This window comes from Rhea pennata, chromosome 2 (genome assembly GCF_028389875.1).
Source record: "Rhea pennata isolate bPtePen1 chromosome 2, bPtePen1.pri, whole genome shotgun sequence".
In the NCBI taxonomy this organism is placed as follows: Eukaryota; Metazoa; Chordata; class Aves; order Rheiformes; family Rheidae; genus Rhea; species Rhea pennata.
This window is the reverse complement of record NC_084664.1, coordinates 111,129,318-111,143,362: the sequence shown is the minus strand read 5'-3', so window position 1 is coordinate 111,143,362 and position 14,045 is coordinate 111,129,318. Positions and strand designations below refer to the sequence as shown.

The following is a 14,045-nucleotide window of genomic DNA, read 5'->3' as shown; positions in this document are numbered from 1 at the left end:
TTTACTGTGCAATGGGACATATTGAGATATTTTTGTAAGTGCAAAAAAAAAAAGCTATTCAAAGTTCCTAATAAATACAAGAATAAATGGAATATTTTAGTTGATTTTCATGTCCACTTAGGTCTTGTACAATTTAATACTCAGTACAAGGACAGGCAGGGGACACTGATGAACAAAATGAGTTATGCTACATAACATAACCATTCTGCCCCTTCTGATACAAAGCACGTGAAAAAGAAAAGTCAGATTTTCAGAAGCACTCCATTCTCCTCTTAAGTCAACTTAACATCCTTATTGATTTTGGTGGGAATAAGACTAGGGCAATACTGAGTATTTTTGAAGTTGCAAAAGAAATTTTACTGGCTATTGGAATAGCCAATGTTTTATAAAGCCAAGTCCAGCCACACTCAGAATAAGTAAAGAAAATAAAAGCCTTTTTAGAATAGCCTTTAAAAAGTGAACAAATAAAGACAGAGGAACATGCATCCTACCTAGTGGCTCAGAGTGCTGAAACCAATGCCTTAGTTTCAATCTACGTGATAAGTATACCAGTGGCAATAAATTATCACGTCCTTCACCAGACCTGGCAAATCTTGGGCTTGCAACAGACCAACTTGAGCTCTACGACACCTTCTAGCCAAAAGCAAAAGGAAATGTATGCTAGAGACAGATCTGAATCAAACTGAAGTCAGTGGATCTTTCCATTTATTGTAATGTGTCCAAAGAAAGAGATGCTTGGCTATACTGAATGCAGTAGCACCATGTGGGACACCCAGATGATCTCCGAATAATGTAACTGCAGCTCCAGATTTCACATAGCTCTGCCTGGGCTAGTTATCTGTAACACAAGGAATTTTCATGGCACGGTGTTTTTTCAGACACCTCTCCAAGAAGCAGCCTTGCACAGTATAGACATACACTAAATAAAGATTCCAGTAGACTATGCTTACTTTAGGATGTTGGTAGCATTATGATGCTGTTGAACAAAATCCTTCCTGCGCATTGTATCCAGCATGGCAGAGATATCATCCTGCAGTCTCTGAGATGTAGCATTTGACAGCGGGAGATCCAGACCCAATGTTTCATTTAGCGACAGAGCCACCTCACCAAGTACTAAGTAAGAGAGCAAACAATTTGGTCATACCATTAATAAAAGAGTATGTGTGAACCCCTTGCAGAAATTGCAGCACTTTCCCTGTAAATAGTCCTTGAAGAGCTGCAGTGGAAATACCCTTCTAAATTCTGTAACGAAGTGGAGATATCTTGAAAGAGGATACCTTTGATGGCTGCATTCACTGTGTCAATAAATCCAGTCAGTTCTTGACTTTTATTCCTGGTTTCCTGAGTCATTGTGTTAAGTTGCCAAGCTTTTTTCAAAATTCTAGCCGACTAGAATAAAATCAGAGATAATCTTGGACAGTTTTCCTAAAACATCAACAGGTTCATGATACTTCTCTGTTTTTTCTACTTATTTCTCAATACTTAAAACGCTTTATGCAAGTAAGCAATCAATGGTTTTTGATAAAGCAGTATTATCTGATTCATGAATCTCTGATGTTTCAAGGTATTTGAGATGCCTGCAATTTAATTATTTTGAAAGTTCCGTCCTCTGATATCAGTAAAAAATTGTTATATCCATTAACTTCATAATCAAAATGATTACAATTAACAAAGCTATTTCTTTAACAAAGTAAACACTAAATATTTTTAAGCACAGACTAATGTAAGCATCTTAAGAAAAATCACTCTGCTGTATACATCACTTTTAGCAATGACAACACTGTTAATGGAAGCATCCAGTTAAGTTAAGTACACACAGTCAGCAAATCAGGTCTAACAGCTGAAGTATTGTCCACACTTTCCTACTTACAATTTTTCTTATGTTAAAGCTGAATAAAGGCTATAAATATTGCCTATTTTTCTGTGTCTTTTCAATGGATTTATTTCTACTGAAACCATTTTAAATGCAGTACTACAGGTTTGTAAGGCTTTTTGGCAAGCATTCAGCAATGGTACAATGTTAAATAAGCTCGACAAGTTAGAATCAGAGAGAAGGTATCTATCTCCTTTTCTTCAGTTTTAGTGTCTTAAATGACCACTATACAAAGGTCTTCTGAACCTCAACAGAATACATATAAACCTCCTGTGTAGTATCACAAAACATTATAGCTTACAAAAGAATTTCACAGACCAGTTAAGTGCCCTGCCCTGAAAGTCTACAGAATGGCCAGAATTATTTTACTGGACTCCATAGATTTAAAGTAATTTCCAAACAACTTTCTCACGTTTCTGTACAATGTTATGGAAATCCCCCAAGACCTTCCCACAAAGGGTAAGAATAGAGAAGTAAGCACCTACCCCTTCTTGCAGCTGATCAAGGCCTCCTGATAAATTCAAAAGAGTTTCTTTTGCTCTAGCTAGTAAGAAAGTTGGATCTTCTCTAGGAACTATAGACCCCTGTAAGAAGCAATACACCAATTTAAGGACTTTTTTTGTGTCCAGAAAATTTCTAGAAAGAAAATAATTATGCACATCATTTATATTTTGACTATTAATGACTTTAAATGACTGATTTGCAAGGCACATGAAATGACATGTAGTGATTACATACATAATAGTGGATTCAACAACGTATGAGCCATTTCTTTAAATGGAAAAACAGATCTCTGGATGTAGCCATCCTCTACTTTCAGCAGAGTAACAAAAGAGAGAAGCATCATGTGGTCCTAATTCTCAACTTCACCAAAGTCTGAGTTGGCCAAATAATTTACTCAGAGAAGTTTAAAGGCCCATCAGAATAAATGCTTTCCACACAGTTCCCCAGGAGCTACTCTTATGGCAACCACATACGACAAGCGTAGGTTGCCAAAACATATGCTTTTCCCATGTCAAAACCCAGCGTACGGTGCTTGAGTTTGGGATGTCGGTGCTCCCAGACGTGCTGGGGATCACAGCAGCCTGGCCTTGGGGAACCTCTCGCTAGCGAGAGAGCTGATAGCCTTGAGGCTGAATGTGGCTTATCTCCAGGCTACTATGTATAGCAGTAAATAGGCCACGACAAGCGTATGATATTTGTACACAAGCGTATGATGTTTGATACAGTCAAGGCCAGCAACGAAATATCACTTCTCTAGTGAAGCAAAGAAATGCAAGGATAAATCTGGGAAAAGGCTACATTCAGATTCCAGATTTTTCAGTGCCAAATGTTTTAAATACAAGTATTATTTTGCCCAACTTTTTTTTTTTAAGAAGTAACACAGGATTATCCAAGTGTCATGTCCAATGAGTCTTTCAGAGTCTTTTCTTTAGCAGTAAGAAAGAACAAGCAGAAGAGAAGGAGAAACTGAAGGTCTTGGGCCTTCCGGGACATAGCATAGCAAGGGGTTTTTAGGAACACAATGGGGGAAGCCAAAACAGGACAGAAAATATGACTATGTACGTTAGGAGGAGTAAAGCAGGATGCTTTAACTTAAGAAACAGAATTTCTGAGGTCCTCAGGCTGTTTGAGAACTGTGGCAGACCAGAGGGAGCTTAATCACTACCACGAAGAAGCAATGCCAAGTGCAAGGTCTGATTTGATGAATTTGTCATTTTTGGAAGATCTACATCTAATACATAGAAAAGAGGGAATACATGAGTCCCTGAGCAGCCAGGATGAGGCAAAGCTGCCACACAGCGAAGTGGACATCACTTCAGCAAGATCAGTAATCCAGATAAATAAACCTGGGGATTTTCTGGCTTTCAGTTACAGTTACTCTAGTGCAGATCAAAAGGAAAGGAAATCTTAGGGTAGTCAGAAAGAGAGGAATACCTGCTTCCAAATAGAAAAAAATTAAGAGACTACCAAATTACTCTAAAGATTAAACTGTTTAAAAAACATTGTGGTATCACATAAACAGGGCTGTCCACAATAGGACTATGTGTAACTCTGATATGTAAATACTGTTATCATAGACCCAAGAGGTTTTGTACCATTTTTAGTACCCCTTAAACATCTCACTTCAAAGGGAGTGACAGCTGACTTTGTTTTGATTTTAACAAGAAAATACATGCACTAAAGAAGAAACTTAAATTACTGTATTTTTTTCATAAAATTTGACTTTTTTATAAATAAAGTGATAAATTAGTTGCTAGATAATAATATGAATGTACATTGACTGGAATTCAGTCTTCCTCATATTTTAAATAGAAGAAAACTTAAATTCCAAATCTTTAACTTGCATAATCCAGCAACACAGGAAGGCTCAGATTATTCTTATTTTTGTTGGGATATGTTAGAATACAAAGAAGAATGTAATTTTGCTTCTATCTAAGAGTTTCTCTTGCTTTAGTTCTTGTTGAACAGACTCCTGTCAATAAACGTGCATATTTTAGTGATCACGAAGTATCTCTCTGTTTATCTCTGGCTTTGTGTAGACAGCACAAAAACTTGATCCTCAGCAACAATAAGTCAATTTCTAATATTTCAGATGGGACCACAAAATGCAGTATTTTGTACTTTATGAGGTGAGAAGAGCCTGGAAGAAAGGCAGCCTGAAAGTTCTCCCCAGTTTTTGTCCCCCCAGATGGAAGATGGAGGAAGGCACCTGCCACGGCCACATAACTGTAAGGCAAGCAAGAAAAGCAGCCTGCTGGACCCTTTCCTCCCCAGAGGGGATCAGCCTCAAGACTTAAGGCCTCAGGAGACGCCCTTTTGGCAAAAAGGCCAAAAGGGAAGACAAGCTGGCCTGACATTTCTACTGTTTCACTGCTGGATTATATGGATCCTTAATATTGGCCCAAAGCTACTGCAAGTAAGGGGCAACATTTTCAGGGAGCATAACCGTCTTCCCAGGGGTTGGATACAGCTCAGAATATCAAGGTGAAGCATATACATATAGTAGTATATTGGTGTGTTTGTTTTACCTTCAGATGTTTTGTGACATTCTCCAACTCTGACAATATCCCATAGGGTGCACGGACAACACCAGTGAGGTTCACTGAAAGTATTTCTTTGCCAAGATCATCCAAATTGTCTAACAAAACGCCTGTGCAGTTGTCATCACAAGCTAAAGAAATGATTTTAAGAAGAACAAATAATATTAGTTTCAAAAAGAAGCTACCAAATACTGAAATTTGTTGTAATTTACAGAGAATGTACTCTCATGTTTGTGTTAAGACTTATTGAACGTAATTTTCAGTATACACACTTGCAGTATTGCCTCCCCAACCAATTCCAAAAAGGGGCCAACTCCAAACGTACCTTCCTTACTCTGGCACCCAGTCAAGTCTTACATATCCTACCGGCTACTAAGCTGTTTGCTGTACTATAGGCTTATTGGGTCTATTTGGCATTATTGCTCTAAATCCAGGGCTGATGTTCACCCAAACTGGTTAGGAAGACAGTAAAACTAGGTTCACAGTGGTGTAATTCCCTTTATTTCTTTGGTTTGTTTCATTTATATGAAGCAAAATTTGAGTCCAAATTCCTAATTCATAGTAAAAGCAGATTATTGTACTTGATGGGTCTTTCTACCACCCTCCCACACACATATCTTTAACTATTTTTCAAGTATGATCAAATAACCAAGACGACTCCAAAGGTGACATTACAGCAATCTCAATGCCAAATGGTAAATAACGTATGAACTTAAAATTTTCGAATAAATAAAAGTATGCTACTGACCGCGAATAAGTAAGTATTAAAATTATTTAATCCTTAAACTTATCTGTAGCACTGCATAAGGCAACATTAAGGATTAACTGCTTGTCTGATGGCACTGCAGTTTCCTCTGCATTTACAAAATCTGAGACTGACTGAGGTTGGAAGGGACCTCTGGAGGTCATCTGTCCAACTCCTTGTCTTACAGAAATACCAAAGTTCTTAAAATTCCTTTCCTTGGCAAAATATCCATAGGAGGAGTAAGGCTTGATGTCAACAAACACACTCGAAGAGTAGTCGTGTGCACGTAAATATCACTGGAACAGACCAACACCACTGAGAAAGAAGAGAATTTCAAAGCCACCTACAGATGCACTCGTTTTCCACCAGAAGATGCCTTGGTTCACACTCCTCACAGAGGCGTCCTGTCACACCCGGCTTACAGAGGCACTGACCGGTGGCCCGGTCACAGTTAACGTGAGCAGAACCACCTGGATTGCACTGACATGGCTGGCAGCTGCCGTTGGCAACCTGAGGGTCACCGTAATACCCCGGGGAGCACCTGTGCGAGGAGGAACAGGACACGGGCTGTCAGGGCGTCATCCCTTAGCACGTCATCAGATCAGAAGATGTTACCGTTATCTCTGAGAATCACTAGTAGATTTGTAATTATTGGTTTCTTATCAGTAACTAACAAATCACTCTAAGCTCTTCAGCACTTAATTGAATACTTATTTATGAAAATTGACTAATCTGTTCCAAGTACAAATATGGCTTACATTAATCAAAAATGTCCTTGTGGGTTGGAGATAAATGGAATCAGCTTATCCAACTCACCTCTCACAGTACTGCCCTTCATATCCTGGGAGACAAGCATCACAGTGGTAATCGTGAACGTCTTTCAGGACACAAGTGGGACTAAAACTGGAGGAAGGATAAACAAACATTGGCTAGCATATAAATGGAAAAACATACCAAGACAGAGAACTATTTAAGAAGTATAGGTGCACATAGGGTTAATTTTGTAAGCAACAGCATCCTCTGCTCTCTCTGATGTAGAATCTGTGCTTCGAATTTATTTGTTTCTTAAAAGTTTTCTTTCTCAATGCTACTCAAACACTGTTTAGCACGATAGAGCAGCTTGCAGCCTACAATTTGAAAGGCAAGACAATTAAAAATAGATGCTCCCTAATCAAATTGAAAGAGATCTTTTATGAATCATTTAATACTGATGACTTCTTCTCCCACCTCCCCCTCGCCAGAGCAGCTGAGCTAGCTGGCTTCTTGTTTGCCAGTGAGGACACTGTGAGCCACTGATTACTGCAGCAAGACAGTTTGGGGGATCATCACCACCTTCAGGATGTGCCTAATTTGAAGCCCACCCTGTCCACCTGAGCCATTCCTAGCTCTTTATAGTTCTCTGCATGGCCACTGATCAGGACCCCAAAGCATATAGGAGGCAATGGATTTTCTGTAACAACAGACCCTTCTGCCAAAAATACTCCAAGTAAATCAACACACTGATTTCTATCCACTGCCCCCTCCCCTTTTTATATTTGAGAAAACTAGAGTAAAGAAAAGTAGACTGATATGCCTATATCATTTACCTAGCTAAGACTCGTCTGAGAACATTACAGTTGCCAGGCTCATGCCCGGATTCAAGTGTTCAAAAGCAAACATCAAATATGCGTTTCAAAATTCAGGTGAACAAACAGCCTGCATAGAATTTTGACTTCAAAAACAGCTGAATTGTTCCTCTACCAAACAGGTGTAAAAATTTCAAACAAGGAGTACTTGTTCTACACCTAGGACTGATCACATGAAAAGTTCCTGCATTGACTAAAGAACAGACTGAGTCTTGGTAAAAACAGAAGTATTGTTTTTAGAATAAATGCAATCTCCATATTTAAAATTAAAATGTCAGAGGAACTTACTCCATTATCGATAAAACCTTCTATGTGACTGAGTAACTTTTAAAAAGTGATTTGACATAGGCTGTCAGTTAATCATTTTGCTTTTAAAACCTCACAAAGTTACCGCTAACCAGGAACAACTCAGAATGCAACTTCCACTTACTGAAGTTAAGTAGCTTTCAAACATCCAGAAATTAAGGAGGTGTTACTATAACTACGTCCTGTTGCCACTGTGGGGGACACAGCACAACGCTAAAATGCACACTGGATTTTAGTAAGTTTTGGTTACCTAACAGGGTTGGCTCTGGGACAGGCACAAAGAGAGCAGTCCTTGACAGATCCAATTACTTTGCCGTAGTAGCCTGGGGCACAAGCACCGCAGTAATCACCAACTGTGTTATCTCTGCAGTCCTGATACACAAAGAGGAATTCAGACAGTTTAAAACAACAACAAAGGTCAAGAGGAACTTTGTCTTCTCTCCAACAAGTAAATGCATACAGTCTTCAATAATTGTCACTAAATGTCAGTGCCCCTTGGTCAGCATTGGCCGGGTGGAGGAACCTCTCATGAGAAAATCAGCAGAATGCCAGCATATTTTGTGTCTTACACGTTTTATGTGAATGCCCTATCAGGCATGCTGACCTGATTTCTGTTCTTAACTTCCATGAAGGTTTATACATTTCTACTTCTACTAATCCAATTCAGACCAGGAAATGACTGTACAAAGAAAAACATAATAGTAACTCCCCTCCCAAAAAATGCAACTGATGGAAAATTAAACAGGATGCCTGGACCAAAAATATAAAGTTAGAGTGTTACAGCAAGTGCATGTGAGAGCTATAAACCACAGATCATCCACAGTTAAGATTCACAGACACATTGTAATTAATTGGTCAACAGTACTGATCAGTAAGCAGTGCTATTAATATTAAAACACTAAATCAGCATTCTAAACATAATTTATTTTACTAGTCTCCTAAGAGAATACAAATCACTTTCTCTCTTTTACTTTAAGAGATTAATTTTTTTCAGATTTATATTCTTGGGAGTGTATATATTTTACAGGTTAGTTGAGGACAGTAAGTAGTAGCAATGCAATCTCCTACTGCACGGGAGCAGAAAAGTCAGAGGTGAAAACCATCTCTTTTGCCAATGTTACTTGGCTAGAAGTCTTTAAGTAGTAGTCTTAAAACGTGGGTCGCTTGCAATGAGAAGCAGAGAGGAAGAATGACTAGTATTCACTAGTGGGAAAGAGTTATGTGTTTTGGCCTCACAGTTCTCACTCACGAAGTTCAAACTTCAGAAGATGGTATCAGATTCATTGTTTAGGCCAAACCTGGCAGTGAAAGAATGGTTTGTAAAAGTCCGAAGGAGTGAGCAAACTTACTTTAAAAATTGAATTCAGAAGTGAATTCACTGCAAGTTGACTTTGAACTAATCAATTAATCACTGGAAAAACAAAGCAATTGAAAAAGCTCAGGAAAGAATATTGAGCAACACCAGAGAACAGACTTAGTGTGCATCATTTGGTTAGCGGAGAACGAGTTTTGCAAAGGGCTGCTATCCTACGACAGAGAGGCAACATGTCGGCCAAACGTGCCTCCTCTTTGCCATCTTCCAGATAGAGCAAAAGAAATGAGAAAAAAAGTGACATGGCTGAGGCATATGCTTATATTGCTTTAGTCTCTGAATGTTAAAAAAGCCTCGCTTACAGCAACCCAGGGGATATTTTCTTCCTGTCAAGACAAAGAATTTGACTTTGACTTAGTGTCTGTGATGTGATGCAACATACTGCTCCCTTTAATTCTCCTTTTTTTGTATGATTAAGCAGACCTCAGCCAGACCAAGGGGGAGAACCCCAAAAGTCTCCAAAGAAAACAGATAAACTGAGCTGATAAACAAAAGTTATTTTTAAAAGAAAATTAAAATAACTACCAATTTTGAGAAGATTATGTTCAGAAGATCGGTAATTTTACTACGGGAAACACTACTCATATATTCCATTTTTCAGAGGATAGATGGGAGGATTATGTTTTATCCAAATAGTACAGCCATACACTTCTCTCCAAAATTCCTTCTACAAGTCACTGGCATTGTATGCTCAGGCAAAAATCAGCAAAATAATGTATAAAATGCACATACCAAGCACTTTCCAGTTTCCGGATCACATGTTTCACTGTGGTTGTTGCACTGACATGGCATACAAGGTGCTATCAGAGCATGAGGCTCCTTTACACTGAGTTCTGTATGTTTCCCCCTATAGTATCCTGGAGCACAGCTCTATATATAAAAGGAAGGGGAAAAAACGGCTATCAACATTTAAAACATTTTTAAAAACCAAGTAACTTCTAAGTAACTTTATTATTAACTCAGTATTAGACACATGAAAAGGATTCAAGGACTCTGTACCTGACAGGAGAATCCAGCATAACCAACAGGACATCTACATTGCTCTATATGATGAGCTCTAGCTCTGCCTACATGCATCTCTTCAAATTTCACTGCAATTTCCATTGAGATGTTTGCAATTCTGCAAGGGATGAGAAAAGAGCATGAACATCTAGAGCAATCCTAGCAGCAAAACTGAGATTTAAACATACTACATTCCAAGGATAGGGCTATAGGGCTACTATACATTCTCTCCTATGGTCTCCTTTTCCACGCAGAAACATTTCTATTGCCCATCCTGGAGAATACTGTCTCAGTTCATAAGTTTTTGTGTTTATTAATGGGCTTTTACATCAAAGCAAGCAGCAGAGGTTTAGTGTTTTACAAAAAGAATTAAAGGGCATCCATTAAAGATAATAAATGTTTTCTTATCAGGGGAAAAAGAATGAGTCATAAATAGGAAATTAGAAGTTTGTCTAATCTGAGTTACATCTTTATTGCATAGCTCAGTTGAGACTATTTCCAGGTTAAATTACAGTAAATGCAATAAATAAATGCACTTAGAGACTGTTTTACCTACCTGCTTTGCTGTAATCCTTGGCCATAGGCTGCCTTGATAAGGACATAATCAATATTGCTTAGCACCGACATGAAATCAGAACGTGAGACGGGTTGGTCAGACACAGAGTTAAAATATTTCCAAGAATCCTAAGGGAACATGACACACATTCAGGGAATCACAAGTGCTTAAACTCATGTATTTATTTAAAAGTAACACTCTCTTCCTCCTCCACAGAAAAGTTTCCAAAATCTTGCCCCATGCTGGAGCAAGACATAGCTTTGTATCATTCCTCCTCTCCCCTTCCCTTCCCCCATCTCTATGCCCAGTTTCTACAGAAAAGCAATCCAAGAGTGTGAGGTATGTTTTTTTTCTCTGGCTTGACCTGGGGAACCCAGACGTCTGGGGGACTAGGACTCCACAGCACTCATCTTACATGCAGTTAGAAACAGCCATAACTGTAGCCTGCCTCCTCTCAAGAGGAGACTGATACTGCTTATTCCAGACCTCACCTCCTAAGGTCCTAGGGACCAAAAGAGGTCTCTGTTACCTCCTCTGAAATTATCCCATGGGCACTACTGCAACTTACTGCTGCTGCCAGGTCAAGACTCATGACCGAAAGAATGATGTCTAGGCTGAGCATGTAACATACAGGCTACGACACTATGAGAATGGCCAAGAGAGAAAATACCTGACTGCATTTCATTTATCATTGAAATCTAAGTTTGAAGTTTCCCACAGCATCATCACCTTCAGCATTTCCAAGAGAAAACAAAGTCAAAATGCTATTGTCCTCTATAACATGACATTCACAGACAATTTTTTCCTTACACTGTATGCATTTTAATCTAGCAATATATTTAGTCAGCCTGTTTGAAGTCAGGTATGTATTTTTTGAAGTATTTTTTTTTAATACATGAGGCTTTTCTGTAAAAGGTCAAAAAGGACATTGTCCCCTTTTCCGCGTCATTGTTTTAGCTTACCTCCTTCATTTCTACTTCCTTATTACTTCTTACTCCATTTTCTGGAGAAGGGATGTCTACATAGATGACGAATTTGCTGGTGTGACCCCCTTTGATTAGAATCTGTGGCTCAAAATTTGAGGTTCCAAAGCCATCCAAAGCGTAAAAAGCAACAGTGTACTTCAGCTTCCCTCCATAGGCCATGAGCTGTTTGGATAAAAAAATTATTACTTTTATTTATTCCAAGGTTAGAGCTGATAGCTGAAAATATTTCAATGTCATCAGAAGACTTGAAAACCGTCAGCTCTTTGAAGAATTGGTAATAAAACATGAAAATTGACTCAAACTCAGCAGTTTTGGCATCAAGGTTAAATGCATGTTTCTAAAACACAGACACAGGTTTCTCTTCCAGGTCCTTTCAAGTCATGCCCTCAATTTTCATTTAATTCCTGAGCAGTAGATACCATGAGCTACATACTGAATACACTGTCAAGGCTGAAAGCTCTTTCAAGTTTCTAACATAAAACTAAATACATTCCATCTACTCCTATGCAATCTCTGAAGAGTAACATGGTAATTAAACATGGATGTTACCCATTTACGGGACAAAAAAAAATCTCACTAGGAAAAGGTAATGTAAACATTTGTGCTTGCTATAAATAAATTCAGTCACTGAACGTTCATAATGTCATTACCTACAGTAATAGAGCTAACATAGAAAAACATTATCTAGATAAAGTGACTATTACACCATAAAGGAATGATTTATAAAACATTCCAGTTATTTAATGATCTTACCTGGTCTCCCTGAAACTGCTCTGGTAACCTCCAGTAAAATGCTTCTGTATTTAAATAATTTCTAACAATAGCAGCATCCAGTAAGACATCAGGAAATTGAGAAAATACACCTTCCACTGTTCCAGTCAGGTTACTTTGAGATACTACACGCAGAATGGACTGATCTGGAGTTAAGGTTATCTACAACACAAAGAGCAACAGATTCATCCTGTGAAACTGTTCTATCCCAGCGCAATATACTGCAGACAGTTCAAGCTTCTTCGCAATAGTCAGTAGTCCATTTTAGAGTAATATATGCCCAAGCCGAGAAACTTGAAAACACTTTTGATAATTACATAAAAAGTGTATGGATTGAAACACAAGGTTTCAGAAACAAGGCTATTACTGCTTAACTGTGGCTTTCTTTTTCATTCTACCCTAAGCCACTGCCATCTTCAGTTAGCTGACTCATAAAATATATGCAACCCTACGCACACCAGTGTGATACCATGAGCGTGACACCCAATTGTCTATGTACATTTCATCGCTTTACTTACAGGAATTCTCACGTGGTCTTCTACTTCCGAACAAAACGTGGACATCCCAAAGCAGAAGCACGGAGTACACCCCAGTGCATTGCTAGCTGACAGAGCAAAAGTTCCAGGTTTGCACTCGCTGCACTGTAGCCCAAATACGTTTTCCTAGAGGATATAAACAAAACAAAACAAAAAACACAGAAGCACACATGGATGACTTTTCTAGCCAAATGAAAGGTGGCTCTTTGGGGAAGCAAAACTACTGACTCTATAAACTACACTACAGGAAGTCCATTATATCAACTTTGTTTAACTAGTGCAGACATTTTTTCATTTTTATACATTACTGTTTGGTTTTTCTATTGAAACATGGAACAAATTAAATTAAACTAAAGTAAAACTCATATATTTGAATTCCTAGCTAAAATTAGCAACAATGTGGTTGTGCTAAAGACAGGAAGAAAAGATTTCTCCACTCTGGAAAACAAGCTCTCAAATCCAAAGAAACTGCTCAGCATGAACTGGAATGAGGGGACCTAGCCTCAAGTGTCTATTTGTGAGCTCAGGTCCTAACTGGTAAATCCTATCTGAAAAAGCTTTGGAAAAAACTACAACCAGCATTGATAGGTACCTGTATCAGAAGTCTGGAGACTACAGATGTGCATATTTACAGGACTGAAGTAAGTTCTTCTCTATCATTTAGTATTTCAAGAACAGATTCTCACCTTCTCAGAAAGATCCATACTATTAAATCTCTGTATTTAATGTTTCCATTTTTAACACTAGAATTCAGACTTCACTTCTAGCAACATACCTGAGTTATTCTTAAGCACTGCCTTTGGTTATAGTGGAGTAAACATAAATTCGAACTTGCAACATTGTCATATTAAGTATGTCATATTAAGAATATGTTAACAGTAACATAATTAATGTTGAGGTTCTCTGTTTTGTATATATTGTTTTTCTGTCATTATAGTTTTCTGATTTCCAAAAAAACAGCCTCAATAATCTGAATCAATGTGCTGTTCTCAAACCTAATAAAACCATGTGTGTATGAGTAGAAAAAACTTCTTTGTACTTCATTCTTTTCATTTGTATAATGAAGATTAGTATACAATACCTATTTCGTTCACTAGAGTTTTCTAACATTTAATTAGTTTTTTAAAATGTTTTGACATCTAGGGATGGAAGGAGCTATCTATCTCCATACAGAGAATTAAGTATTTTTCTGCCAAAACAGCATGTAGGAAATTAATAAAAGCATTCTT

The 14,045-nt window shown here is 38.1% G+C and overlaps 1 protein-coding gene across 1 annotated transcript in view; it reads right to left on the bottom strand.

Moving 5' to 3' along the window:
• The window catches only part of LAMA1 (laminin subunit alpha 1), a 101,408-nt gene that overhangs the window by 28,087 nt on the left and 59,276 nt on the right, over positions 1-14,045 (bottom strand). The window contains exons 24-36 of the mRNA XM_062568525.1: positions 12,799-12,942; positions 12,263-12,442; positions 11,486-11,671; positions 10,524-10,651; positions 9,965-10,085; positions 9,698-9,835; positions 7,844-7,965; positions 6,479-6,565; positions 6,010-6,203; positions 4,906-5,048; positions 2,359-2,457; positions 1,278-1,389; positions 951-1,113 (exon numbers count right to left, since the gene is read on the bottom strand). Of these exons, the coding sequence (XP_062424509.1) occupies positions 951-1,113; positions 1,278-1,389; positions 2,359-2,457; positions 4,906-5,048; positions 6,010-6,203; positions 6,479-6,565; positions 7,844-7,965; positions 9,698-9,835; positions 9,965-10,085; positions 10,524-10,651; positions 11,486-11,671; positions 12,263-12,442; positions 12,799-12,942 (1,817 nt within the window). The remainder of the gene's footprint in view (positions 1-950; positions 1,114-1,277; positions 1,390-2,358; positions 2,458-4,905; positions 5,049-6,009; positions 6,204-6,478; positions 6,566-7,843; positions 7,966-9,697; positions 9,836-9,964; positions 10,086-10,523; positions 10,652-11,485; positions 11,672-12,262; positions 12,443-12,798; positions 12,943-14,045) is intronic.